The following is a 13,957-nucleotide window of genomic DNA, read 5'->3' as shown; positions in this document are numbered from 1 at the left end:
AATATTAAATATTAGATATTAGATATTAAATATTAGATATTAGATATTAGGTATTAAATATTAGATATTAAATATTAAATATTAGATATTAGATATTAGATATTAGATATTAAATATTAGATATTAGATGTTAAATATTAAATTTAATGTTCCTAATTGCAATGGAAAACCAGATTAGCAAACATTGTTATCAAATTATTATTGGGAAAATGAAACTTGAAATACCTCTTCCTTCGATCTTCATTATTTAGACATATCCCAGAGTTGAATTAGAGCAGCGATATACAGGGTGTCCAAAAATGCTTTATCGAAAAGATGTAAATGTGCTTAAACGTTAGTTTATAAAAATACGATACAAACGGGAGATCAATCCCAGGAACGTACTCCAAAATGCATTTCCTGTTACAGTAAATTCTCCCGAATTTTCCTTCAGCTTGCAAACAAAAATTGGACAATTTGGAAAGAGGAGAATCGACCATTTTCGTTCGCAAGCTGAGGACAAATTGGAGAGAAACGACTGAGTTCGAAAGAGTTCTTAATAATCCTGAAAACCGATGTTACAGCGTCGGACCCACGGCTATGGTCCCGGGAGGACGTGGCGACGTTCCTGCGATGGGCGGAGCGTGAATTCGACCTGCCCCAGTTCGACATGGACATGTTCCAGATGAACGGCAAGGCCCTGTGCCTGCTGACAAAGGCGGACCTGGGTGAACGGTGTCCAGGCGCCGGCGACGTTCTCCACAACGTGCTGTCCATGCTAGCCAGAGACTTCAGCCAGCTTCAAAGGTGTCTTCCGAGCAGCCCGGTGACACCGACGAGGCCGTCAGCGTACCCGTTGAGCCCGCACTCGCACCCGCCCACGCCCACATGGACGGAGAACCCGTACACCGCGAACCTCGCTTCTCTGATGTCCGCGAACTCGGTGACACTGTCGCCGGCGCCCTCGGTGGACAGTCAGGCGGGTTCGCCGGGTCACACGGAGGGCACCCAGAGTCAGGTGTACAAAAGCGACTCGGACGAGGACAATCAGCAAGCGGCGAACGGGAGCCCGCCGGCCACGCCCACTGCCCTCACCGCGCAAAGGCTAAGCGAGGTCTGCGTGAAGGACCAGCCCAGCCCAACGCTCACGCAACCCATGATGCCTCTGACGCCCGGTGCCTTCAGGACGAACCCCGCCAACACGGCCAGGGAGTTCTTCCCCAGCGATTCGCCCGAACCGAATACCAGTACGTTTTTTAATACCGATATAATTGGACCGCGGATTTTGTCCGTTTATGGACTGGTCAAATGTTGGAATAGATAGGTCAAAAACTGGGAATGTTGATGTTAATTCCAAGATGATATTAATTCCAAGTTATTGAAATTATTTGAGGAAGGAAGATCGTCGCACTCGTGGCTCCTGCGTCTTGAAATTGTTGCAGATCATTTTGATTTTAATTTACGTAATTTTTGTTTTAGTATGCTCTCGGTTATCGCGGGTTCGTTGACACTAGATTCACGGTCTACTAGAAGCAGCTGTTTTATATTAATTTGTAATAGCAACAATAAGTCGTTTATTGTGATTTCGGACGAGCATTATTGTAATATTTTCCGCGAGTGACGCGTTTTTCCAATAAATAACACATAAATGTGTCTGTAAACCCAGCGTTAAATTCGTGAAAGATACATATAGTAATGTCTCCCTTACTGACGCTCAGGTTGTGTACAGAAATGGACAATTTGGGAAGTGGAGATACGATTATTCGAATCTTTCGACTCGTTTTTATAGTTGTTGACAATCGATAAGCATGAAAAACGAGCAACAAGGACCGAACAATTGTATCTTCTCTTCCGAAATTGTCCATTTTTGTGCGCAATCTGAGCGTCAGTAAGGGAGACATTACTGTAGGTGCCTGTCGAACTATATTTAATTACAGAAATAACTTTGATACCTTTCACTACTTGAACTATCAATCAGAATTTTCATTTTATTAACAAAAATATATATAAAATATGTAACTAAAATAACGATTACAAAAGAGAAAATACATTATCACATGTCTTCGCGAATAAATCGTATCAGATGGTAAATAAAAAGCTGTAATTAAATCTAATTTGTCTATTCAACCTATTCGTTGAAACGCAACACTGCCCGAGGGTGGCTAAGCTAATTTCTAAACGTTCCTGCCCCTTCCATTGCAGACGGTAGACTACTTTGGGACTTCCTGCAACAATTGCTGAACGACCCGTCGCAACGGTACACACACTATATCGCGTGGAAAAGCCGAGAAACGGGTGTGTTCAAGATCGTCGACCCCCCAGGATTGGCGAGGCTCTGGGGCATACAGAAGAATCATCTTTCCATGAACTACGATAAGATGAGCAGAGCACTGCGGTATTATTATCGCGTGAACATTCTGCGGAAGGTTCAAGGAGAGCGCCACTGTTACCAGTAAGTCTCAAATGTCTCTCAGCGATGCAAAAATATACATGTAAATACGTACATAAAATGCATATGTAAATATATATATAAAAATATAGTATATACATACTTGAGAGATGTAGTAAATTCTCCCAAATAGTCCCTCAGCTTGTAAACAAATGGTAAACAAAAATGGACAATTTGGAGACAAATGAACAAGAGGAGATACGATTATTCGTTTTCATAATTGTTGACGAGATCGGTAATTATGAAAACCACAACATAACTTCTCCTCAAATTGTCCACTTTTGTTTCCCAAGTTGAGGGACAATTGGAGAGAATTCACTGCAACCGGTGCATCGAAGAGCGACTGGACATTTGAAAAAACCCTCCAAGATATTGTAAAACGTCGAAGAGCGTACGTTTTAAAAAAGCGTGTTCTCTATGCTCTCAGATTTCTGCGGAACCCGACAGAGCTGAAGAACATCAAGAACATATCGCTGCTGCGTCAACAGATGCGGATAAAGTCGGAGCCGGAAGAGGAGGGCGGAAGTGGCGTCGAGCCGGAAATCGATATGCCGACGGACCTCTCGATGTCCAGCATGAGTCAGCCGTCGAGCGAGCAACAGCAACAGCAGCAATCGCAGCAGCAACAGCAACCTCTATCTCTGCACGACCCACCGACGAAGTACAGGAGTCACGCGTACAATCTGGTGAAGACCAATCAGGAGTCGGAGGAGAGGAAGTGACGCGAGTGCTGATTCGACGACGTGTTATCAACGTTGGCAGCTTCGACGGAATGCCTGTTGGACGCGTGCTCGTGAACAGTCTCATGGAATTGTGGTCGAGTAAGATCCGCCGTGAGTGGATGGATCGAGTGACGTCACCCCGGGCGAAATGAAGACAGTGTTCTCGCACCCGGAAATCCAGAAAACCCGGTGGACGCTAAGATTTCCACCCCTCCGTCCCTCCCGCGAGCGGGACAGAGGGGAACGCTGAGAAAAGACTGACGACGACGACGACGACTGCATTCTGGAGATTGAACGGAATCAGCGCTGTGCAACAACGCGGCGACATATTTGAGAACCGGGTACCGAGTGTCGCTCCATCTCGACGGCCGAGCTTTTCGGATCGAGAAGACTTTTCGGATCTTTCGGTCGTTTCTCGTAGAGATTGTTTAGTCGATACACACGACACGTACACACACATACACATACACACGTACACACACCGGTTCGACACGTTGGGCATATAAAAAAACGGACGTTAAAAATCCCCGGCCCGATTATGGCGAATCGGCGGGGATCATCGACGACGCAGGTCGAATTATACCCACCCACGCCTCGAACCGTAAAAGATGATTGGCTGCCGGCCGGGAGTCGATCGTCGTGCCGCAATTTTTTTTTTCCGAAGACGCTTCGGTGAAGCTGAACTTTCGCGGATATTCCGCCATCCGTTCTTTTGTTCTGTTCTACTACTAAACCCTCTTCTTCCGTTTCCTTTTTTTTCTTTTTTTTTTTTTTGTTCTTTCGTTTCTTCGTCCCAGAAAGAAGAGACACGTGCGCGAGTGTGAAAAACGGTTTTTCGCTTCTACAACGAACTACGATTTTTTTTAGAAGGGGCTTATATTAGAGCGTTATCGACGAAACGTACAAAAACAAGCGGTGGTCGGGAAACGATCGAGGTGTTTTTCTTTTATATATGTATATTATATATATTATATATAATATTATATATATATTAATATTATTATATATATTATATATATATATACACATATATATGTGTATGTATGTATATTCCAAAGTTGTTCTGTGATGTAACGTTTAGCCCGAAAGTAAATTGTGACCCGGAGCTTGGTTGTGCGACTAGAGATTTTTGTTTTAATTTCGGTGTTGGGGGTGGGAGGGGGGAGAAATGTTATCGAAAAAGCCGTACGCGGGATCTTGATGAAACTTTGGAAAGAGACGGTCGTAGGGAATCGGTCCTATAAAAGTTCGACAAAAAATAATTCACAGAGCAACTTGTGTATCCTTTGATAAGGAAACCGTTCGCGCAAACGGATTCCGGATATCTCTGTTGGTGTTCGAGCGGTATATTAAAAGGTAGCATTTTTTTTTGTTAATTGTAACTAATGTTGAAACGTACAGAGACATCGAGAATCGGTTGCTGCGAATCGATTGTTTATTGAAGAAAAAAAATACACACACAACTTTGGCATTTACACCATCCCGCTAGCTCCAGTAGTTTCCAAGATATTTAAGCCGTACATGGTCTACAGTAATGTCTCTCTAATTGACGCTCAGATTGTCCACAAGTATGGTCAATTTTGGAAAAGGAGATACGATTGTTATATTAATATAATTATAAAAACGAGTTGCAAGGCTCGAATAATGGTATCTGCTCTTTCCAAATTGCCCATTTCTGTGCACGATCTGAGCGTCAATTAGGGAGACATTACTGTAGTACGATTCCGTGAGAACAACTCCGAATCAAAGTTCCACCGAAGATCCGCTGATGTGTTCCCCTCGGAGAAAAGGATCATTTTTGAATCGCGAGATCCATCCTGTATATACCTGGATTCGATAAAACTATGTAATAGAACGCCGGTTTCCCGTCGCACCAACTCAGTTGTGCCAATCTAGTATCGTCGGTAATTATAACGTGTAAGTGGCAGCGTTTTAGTCGGTTGTCTGCGAACAAAAGACGAGAAAGAGAGAAAACCTCTGACCATTTTTCGTCGACGCGACGCACCGGAAGTGTGCGCGGATGGTTTGCGAGTATGCTGAGAGAGAGAGAGAGAGAGAGAGAGAGAGAGAGAGAGAGACGAACTATATAAAAAAAAGAGCGAGAGAGAGAGAGAGAGAAAAATGAAAAGCGCGGTATATAGTGGACTCTATGAAGCGGCAAAAAAAAATCATAAGCAAGTAAATAAATAAAACGAGGATAGGAGAGAAGAGTTTTATGGAATTCGGGGCCAGAGTTATATATATAAATATATATGAATATAAATTTATGTATAAATAAATCTCTATATATATTATATATATATATATATATTTTACTACCGAAGAGAAATTTATATTCGAAATTTCTATGTTCGTTGTCGATGCGATTGTGGTTCACATTCCTCGCCAACGGACCCTAGACTTTCAAAGCGAACATAATGAAAAAAAAAAAAGAAAAAAAGAAAAGATGAAGAGGGCAAAATAACCATAAAAGGAGGACAGAGAAATGTAACTAGGGACCGAAGGCGCGTGTACGACTAGAAAAAAAAAATAATAACACACACACACTCACAGGTCTTAAGATCGTATTTTTGCATAAGACTCGAAGACATTAAGGGGAAGAATGTGTGAGCGTTGTTGATTAGTATGAATGCGAGCGCGATGGGGATCATGTACGTCACGATAAAACGTGCGACGGATCGACACGATTGGTCGAAAGACGGTTGTGCGAATCGTGTCTAATCGCAAGAAAAAGTTACGGTTCGTCGCACGCGCGCGGCTATCGACGCTGCATTGTTTATGGCGGTGCATAAATATGACGTCAGAGTTGTGCATTAATCGATGAAAACTTTTAAACTTCGTTACACGAGATGCATGTGATTAATTAAAATTGGTCGTCGAATATGCCTATCATGGAAACTGATATTCTCAATATAATGTTCGTGATTATATCGATTATTTCTCGGTGAAGACAATTCGAATGAATCATTAATGATCATGATCGCATGTCTTGTAAAAGTTTTTAATTTGATCGATTCTTTGATCCGTGTGACATAGGGAATTTTAGATAATCATTAATCCAATTAATGATGTCGAAAATGCCTGTCGATTAATTCAATTGAAGATGAAACAAGCAGTGAATCGCGATTATAAATTAAATTGACAATTGAATCGTAAATCGCGAATGATGAAATCGTTGGTCTTTAATTGCGTTAATTCTAGCACAACTTTGCGCGACGTGTACAGTCCCCTTGATAATATCGACGAGATGAAAAATTGGGGGGAGGGTGAGAATGACAAGCGTATTAGTAAAACAAGAGATTTATAAATGGAGAAAGTTGTATTTGGCTATTTGTATACTGTGATCTCCGTGAAGTTTTTATTGTAACACATGGCGAATACATAGAAAAACTTTTGTTTCGTGTATATATAATTTTCATGAGAGAACGATTTATATTATAAATATATTAAACCGATACACACACGAGTGCGCGCGCGCGCGCGTGCATACAGACACATACACATACACACGGATTGTGTTCTTAAACCTATCAGCCCAAATTTTGATCGCAGAATTCTGTTTCATCGAATCGATCGAATGATTTGAAAAAAAATAATTCATAATTATTTATAACAAGTTTATAAAACTTGCCAAACGAAGTATACGGTAATGTCATTTAATAGAAAATTTTTCTACATTTTGTACTCACGAATTTGACGGCATTTAATTCGGAAAAATTGAGAAACTAGCGATTTAAATTTGGGCCGCTGTAAGTCCTTCATATTATTATACTGTGCATGTGTGTGCAGATGGCACACATACACACGCATGTATCGTAGACTTGTAAGGGGCATCGATATTAATTGAGAGCCCCTGGTACCCTCTTGAGACACACAAACATCATCATCTTTTTCCGATTCCCCCGAGAAAGTTTATATATTTCGTTTCTTTTTACAGATCCTGTATAAATTGAAACTGTACAATTTTAGGCGAATACTGATCGTTTATTGTGTAACTCATTGCAAAGAGTAACGTGTAAATAGAGATTTATTTACTTATTAAGCAAATCTCTTGGCATCAATTTATCATTCCACCTCTAACAAACCACCATCAACAATATTTTTAAAACATTTTCTAATGACTTAAGGCAGGACAAGCTTGGAAAGAATGTTTGTATATAACTCAATTAAAAAAAAGAGAGAGCGAGAAGATGGTTTTGATTAATTAAATCAATATAAGTTAAAAAAGATGTTTTTAATTAATTCAATCAACGTAAATGCTTAAAAAAATATATTTCCGATCAATTTGAACGGTAAGAGTTGCAAAAACAAAATGGTAAAAAATCACGAACTACTCTTAAGATTACTTTATTGTTACAAAAGAGATTTACAGAAATAATACATAAAAATATTTAGCTTAGGACTTCTGAAAGAATATAATTTCGTCTGCTATTATCGCTGTACCGTTTCTGGTTAGACCTTCTTGGTCTTTGTATTCGCTATAGCTTATTTTACCCATGACCATAACCCTCTGTCCTCTTTTCAAAAAATTCAAGACGGTATCGCGGAGTAATGGCTTAAAAACGCATATCTTGTGCCAGTCTGTCTTTTGCATAAAATCTCCTGTAATTTTTTGAAAACATATTATCACGCGATGAAATAATAAGTATGAATATTACTTCACACCATAAGCTTTTTCTAGCAGTTTCTTTAACTCTGGCGTTTACTTTCCAAATCTTACTAAAATATTTTGTTTGTCTAAATTATGAGTCGGTAAAGCTAATTTTTAAATTTTCTATACAGCATGTAGTATCCTACCCTAATCTATTATATATCAATAACTTACCATTATCATATTTATAATTATTGTGTGTCGCAAGCGAAAACGTGATCATAGGATGATCGTCGCTACCCTTTTTCTGTGGATCAGCCCCAACCCTTCCCAGCACTGTGATCTGATTAATTGCTACAAATTTAATATTTCTTTAATTAACTGTAATTCAAAAATAAATATACATCCCTTCCGAGATGAGAAATATATCTAATTGAATATATTAGGAACTATCTAAGCTTAGAATACTTTGAGAAACATTATGTATCTTTTGGTAAATAATCTAGTTCCATAAAATCAATTCCACACACAGACCTTTCAAGGTACTTGTATGTAAAACAAATATTTCTGATAAATTACACAACGATTTTGACCAAGTTTTGTTTTTCGATTCCAAAAAATTCGAACAGTTCGTAATATTAATAATAATAACAATACTGTTAATTACTTACTTTTTTCTAATTTCACCTGTGTACACATTTGTTTATTGTAAATTCCCAAAATACTGGGCAACCTTTTCGATATAACCTAAAAATGTAAAAAAACATGTTTTCAAGGATTTACATAGTATGATTAAACTGAATTTATGTACTATGACATCGGAGATTGTTACTTACGTTTTGAAACATTGTCAAATATAATTATTAGCAGTAAACGATCTTGTTAAAAAACACACCGCGCAGTAGCGTTTCAGCGCACGTGTAGAATATTTGAAGCGACCTCTCTCGGAATCATGAGCACTTTGTCTTTAAACATACCAATACTATTCGCCTAAAATCATCTTATGTTTACTCTCAACTATGTATTAGTTGATATTATTCTTTAGTGACCATTCAATGATTTGGTAGCAACAAATTCACATTGTCCGCAGAATAAAATACAGAATATACAAAACCCAATTTGCTACAAAAATACACGTATAATTACTCATATTAATTATACTCTTAAAAAACTACGTACTTACATTCGTTTTTAAAACAACTCTTTTTAAGTTGGAAGCAGCAAACATCTAATCTGTGTAAAATCACCATAGCCCGCGTATGCGCAATGCAGACTCATCTAGAAACATTAATCATAACATAATTAGGGCATAAAAACGTAAATCAAGGACACGGAACTGTTCAGAAGAATCTGCTGCATCGATACCGTTTAAGAAAACCAATTAACAACAACTCAGAATATAATTAATTAACATAATAGTTAACCAAACTTCAGAAAGCAATTTAATTATGTTTCGAAATGTTGTCATTTGTTTTTTTATATGATATCAATTCAGCAGATTCTCCTGAACAGTTTAGTATCCTTGGTTTAGCTTTGTATGCTCTAATTTTGCCATAATTAATGTTTTTAGTCGACCATGCATTATTCACATAGTGGCGATGGTGTCGCCTCTAACGGAAGAACTACGAAGCTCCGTTCGATGTCCGTACAGCGCCAATTGGTCCAGTGTGAAAACGCCCAAACTGTTCGCCAAAAGCGACCGTAGGTAATTTGGCTAACAGTTTGAGCGTTTTGCCACTGCACAAATTGGCGCTGTACGGACATCGAACGGAACTTCATTTTTTCTCCGGAAGAGGCGTGAGAGAACCACCGATTTTTAATGGTGTAGGTATTTCTATGGTTTTGGGTAACCATTCAATATAGATGTTTCCATACACACCTATATTATGCACCGTGCTACAGGCTGTCATTCGCACGTGGTTTTGTTGTTTTTCGCTCCAAAAATACATGCGCACTAACGGTTCGAATTGAGTGTTTTGAAAAATCTCGATATATATCGATTATGTTTGAACGCTGCACGCTCTTAAGTTTCTGTAAATGGAATTGAAATTCAGAAATTTTCACGAATCATACATTGAATCGACAATAAACAATGGTCAACTTGGAATTGTACAGATCCAAATTGGAAGAAATTCGTCGAAAAGCACGGGAGAACGATGTTTCTGAAAAAGAAATCGACAAAATGTTGAACAACTCGTTTCGCATTCTTGAACTGAAAAGGAAACAACGTGGCGCATCTTGTTGCACAATATCAACAATTTCACTTCTATTAATCATAATAGTTTCCCTAATTTTTTTCGATCGACGATTTATTTCCGTCATGATAATGCGAAATTTGCAAAATTCTATTTACCCAGGCTTGAAAATGCTCCGAAAAATAGCTGTGCCTATAGTTCAGCATTATCCTTCTTTATCTGGTAACAGTAGCTTGAACATTTTTCATTTGTTTCTCCAGAGATAAAAGTTTCGAAATGTTTTCAGAATTTTATGACGAATGGTGCATTTTGGAGAACCCGTACTTCTATGTAAACGACATTGATTGCTGGCCTTGCAGCGTAGTCAATTTTGTGCCTGACCTAACTGGTCATCATATATCCAGATCCTTCAATCCTGGAATGCCCTACACGAAAACTGAAAATTTCTCAGAGATTCATTTCAAAGATTTGAAACAATTATTCTGGGAAAATCATGATACATTCGAAAGAGATGCAATGAAAATCTACTCCAACAATTTGACTTACAAGTAATTATGTCAGAATTACTATCGATGATCCGAAAATGATTATTTTTCACAAAAAACCATGTTGTTACAGACATATTAGAGATGTTATGGAGAGCACGATAGATTCACATCCATCTCGTAATTTGGATGATCATGTTACATGGAGAGTAAATCGGATGACAGCAGGAAGAGTTGTAAGAAAGTTATTTCCTGTGCCAGCTGACACACCAGTTTGGTGGGAACAGAGCACGGAAAAGTTTATTATTATCGATGAACAGAGATCTCCACCTTACGCTTTGGTAATATTAATTTTCTTTATGCAAAAAGATAATTTCTTATGGTTATTTCGTATAATTATCTCTGCAATTAATTAATTAATTATTAAAACAACAGCCAAATCCCGAGTGCAGCAACGTGGCAATAAGATGCACATCTGGCACTAGATTAATAAAGATGGTAGCAAGTTTAGAATGTACTGGCTCATGCGTATCATTCACGGTTTTATTAACTGCTGGCAAAATTCGTAAGTATATCGAATTAAAGTAATTTATATCGTTATTCTGAATGTTGTACATTTTTAACATTTATTTACATTCGATAGAAATTACACTTTCTCCGATTTCAGTATGGTACAATTGGTGGTATTGGCGCCCAGTTAGCCTACCTGTATCGAATTCAACTAGTATTTCTATCAATTACATAATCTCCTTTTGCTAGTTATTTTACAGAGTCGGAAAAAATCGGTTTTTGTATAATTACATCGCTAAGAATTTTTCAATAAATGTATAATGCGTTTCACCTTCTCCGTATTTCTCTTATCAAATAAGATAAGCTTCGTAATAAATAAATATTTCTGTGCAACAGTTTATAAATAAAGGTTAAATGTATAGTAAAGTTTGTACAGGGCGATCTGTTTAAACCGATCCGCTCGAAAATGCGGACAAAAAAGACTTGAGCGAATCAATTCAAACGGGTCAGCCTGTATAATGGCCATTTGAACTGAGTTTGTGCAGTTTTCATAGATTCAACGTCTCTCAGTAATCTTTGTATGAAGATTAATATAGAAAAAAAAAGAAGAATAAAAGAAACATAACAGCGTTAAATTCTTTGCAAAATTGTAATATATAAAACTATTTTTCATTTCTGATCCGTAATAATCGAAGGGTTCAGTGTGAAAGGAACTTATTAAATATTTCGCTTATTATGGATAAGAGGAAAGCTATGTTATGTTAGATGTAAAGAGGCAAATATTTTTAGCAAATTGGATCGAAGTTGCTTATCGATAATAAGTGAAGTATCTCAGGTGCTCGGCTCATGTGTAGGAGACCCTGCGTTTAAAAAGGATTTCCACTGGACCCCTAGATTGTCTATACATATATGTATATATAATCCTGAACTTTCATTTCAAACTGAGGAATGTCTCACAGTTTCGTCGATAGAGCATTGAATCACATAAAATCGATTCGATAATAGAATTAAGTCTAAATTAAGCTTCGAAATTTTTTTTACAGTGCACCATGCACTCAGTGTATACGAATTCATTCCTAAAGTTCAGTCGAACTTCTCTTGTAGTTTCTGCTTAAATAGTACAGGTACTAGCGACAGCACAGCGAACACACACAAAATCAGAATACTGTTCCACGACCATGCGTCGGTCGAAGAAGTCAGGTTCTGCAATGTCTGACCAGCCTGTATTGCTACGAAGGATGGCGGCGCCACTCCGAAAAATGTGCCTAAAATGAAAGGCGCCAGAGGTACTCCGATAATTGGACTGGCAAGGTTGATGAACCAGTTCGGCAGCAACGGAGTCATCCGCAGGAAAAGCATATAATTGAACAAATTATGCCTGTGTTTCTTTACTGCCTGTGTCCACTCCCTTGCTTTCACGGGAAAGTACTTGAAGAGCAGCTTGCGTCCTAACAGCGACGATAGAAGGTAGCACAGCGAGGCTCCTATCGCGCTACAGCTGCATACTAGAAATAATGCTAGCGGGAATGGAAAGAGAAATCCTGAGAGGATCGATAGAAAAATTGAGCCCGGAATCGCGAAAGTTTGTAAGCTGAAATACTATTAAGGAAATTATTGGGTTTAAGAATTGAATTAAAGCAATTATGTACTAAAGGTTACAAAATGTAGGTCGTAAATACTCCAGCTAGCACTTGGAAATAATAGAGATCCTTGTATCTTCCTAGAAGTTTGCCCAAATTCTTGGCATCTTCGATGTGCAGTGGAAGTTTCATATGTTGACGCTCATTTCTGTAAAAAAAAGGATTTCGACTTAAATATGTTTTCAAATGACATACATATGGTTCTTATTTGTTTCTTACTCTGCGAGCTCGGGGAAACTAGTGTACACATAGAACAAAGCTGATAACGAAGTGACAAAGATCACTATAACTGTTAGGAGAGCTTGCCTAGTTGATTCCTGTTTCAGGGAATCTGAAAACACATATAAGCCATGGTTTAAATGTTGTGGGATTAAAAACTTTCAATGCGGGCACTGTGTAAAAGAAAAATTTGATTAAGTGTTAATTGATAATAACTCAATTTAGGTTAGGATCTACGACACTATATTATTCTCATACATTCATAAAAATGTCGAGTTTTATTCATTGCCATTACGGTACCAATTATCGCACGTAACATCGAGTCTTATCTACATTAAAATTTATGATTAGGTAACTACAAAAAGATAAGGTTATGTTTTGAGGTTATTTAAAAAATATTTCCCAAGATTTCTAAAATGATTATTGAATGAAACTCGGTGATAAAACTAATTAACGTGCGAGAAGTGCTACTAACTTTATTATTATTAAATTAAAGCCTATAATCCTTTCGTTGAAATTCAATATGGACCGAAATCTAGATCGAATTTGAAGGTTAAGATTTACAGAATTTGTATCGACATATTATAGAACGTAATTTCATCAGTAAAAATTGATAAAAAACGTATATACGTGCGTATACAGGACAATAAATATTTTACACAGTCATCGATAATAGATTGGTAACATGATAATCGCTCGGGGTCAAATTTCGAAAGTGAATTTGTTGAGATAATGACAGCTGTGGTACGCCGAAATAACAAATCTAGATTTATTGTCGGTAAAATATACTTTGAAAAAAAAAATTATCTTACCGGCATTTTGCCTCGTTTTGGTTTTTCCGTTCATTCCTAAACCGTCAGTATTCTCTCTCAATGTAAATTACTCGAAAATTCAAGATGGCGCCAAACTAAAAGATACTATGGAGTTTTTTTTTTAATTAAATGTTACAAAACTAGTAATTTCACACTAGATAAAATACATTTTCACTCTTATCTTATGTCGACTCACTATGTTTCAATTGCTATTACATTTGAAGTACCGAAGTACGCTACGTGATATTTATTTGTATGATAAATTTAGTATAAACAATAGGAACATGATACAGCGCTTAAAATTGTCAATTTGTCAAATATAAACAGAGAAAGTAAATGCGGTTGAAGAAAGCTT

At 37.7% G+C, this 13,957-nt stretch overlaps 4 protein-coding genes across 6 annotated transcripts in view; 2 read left to right on the top strand and 2 right to left on the bottom strand.

The window, feature by feature from the left end:
* The window catches only part of aop (ETS variant transcription factor anterior open), a 28,650-nt gene extending 21,453 nt beyond the window's left edge, over positions 1-7,197 (top strand). Inside the window, exons 3-5 of the mRNA XM_033482115.2 lie at positions 564-1,226; positions 2,182-2,431; positions 2,856-7,197. Of these exons, the coding sequence (XP_033338006.1) occupies positions 564-1,226; positions 2,182-2,431; positions 2,856-3,150 (1,208 nt within the window). The 3' untranslated portion in view covers positions 3,151-7,197. The remainder of the gene's footprint in view (positions 1-563; positions 1,227-2,181; positions 2,432-2,855) is intronic.
* A 284-nt stretch (positions 7,198-7,481) lies between these two features.
* mtSSB (mitochondrial single stranded DNA-binding protein) lies at positions 7,482-9,092 on the bottom strand. 2 transcript variants are annotated; one of them, XM_033482119.2, is made up of 5 exons: positions 8,925-9,092; positions 8,578-8,863; positions 8,413-8,488; positions 7,976-8,095; positions 7,482-7,752 (listed from the first exon to the last, which is right to left on the bottom strand). In XM_033482119.2, the coding sequence occupies exons 2-5, from the start codon at positions 8,587-8,589 to the stop codon at positions 7,547-7,549; spliced, it is 414 nt and encodes a 137-aa protein (XP_033338010.1). In that variant the 5' UTR covers positions 8,590-8,863; positions 8,925-9,092; the 3' UTR covers positions 7,482-7,546. The 2 variants fall into 2 exon arrangements, with proteins under 2 accessions (XP_033338010.1, XP_033338011.1); XM_033482120.2 differs by having other exon boundaries at positions 8,578-8,731.
* Positions 9,093-9,599: 507 nt separating this feature from the next.
* Positions 9,600-11,261, top strand: LOC117227116 (uncharacterized). 2 transcript variants are annotated; one of them, XM_076521907.1, is made up of 6 exons: positions 9,602-9,774; positions 9,857-10,158; positions 10,223-10,484; positions 10,555-10,762; positions 10,857-10,986; positions 11,089-11,261. In XM_076521907.1, exons 2-6 carry the CDS (start codon positions 9,924-9,926, stop codon positions 11,178-11,180), a joined length of 927 nt encoding a protein of 308 aa, XP_076378022.1. In that variant the 5' UTR covers positions 9,602-9,774; positions 9,857-9,923; the 3' UTR covers positions 11,181-11,261. The 2 variants fall into 2 exon arrangements, with proteins under 2 accessions (XP_033338003.2, XP_076378022.1); XM_033482112.2 differs by having other exon boundaries at positions 9,600-10,158.
* stas (Transmembrane protein stas) lies at positions 11,029-13,902 on the bottom strand. Its single transcript, XM_033482114.2, has 4 exons — positions 13,603-13,902; positions 12,791-12,902; positions 12,591-12,719; positions 11,029-12,522 (listed from the first exon to the last, which is right to left on the bottom strand). The coding sequence occupies exons 1-4, from the start codon at positions 13,634-13,636 to the stop codon at positions 12,015-12,017; spliced, it is 783 nt and encodes a 260-aa protein (XP_033338005.1). The 5' UTR covers positions 13,637-13,902; the 3' UTR covers positions 11,029-12,014.
* Positions 13,903-13,957: the final 55 nt, after the last annotated feature.

Source organism: Megalopta genalis, chromosome 5, assembly GCF_051020955.1.
Source record: "Megalopta genalis isolate 19385.01 chromosome 5, iyMegGena1_principal, whole genome shotgun sequence".
Classification (NCBI taxonomy): Eukaryota; Metazoa; Arthropoda; class Insecta; order Hymenoptera; family Halictidae; genus Megalopta; species Megalopta genalis.
Note: the sequence above shows the minus strand (reverse complement) of the source record. Positions and strands in the feature narration are given on the sequence as shown.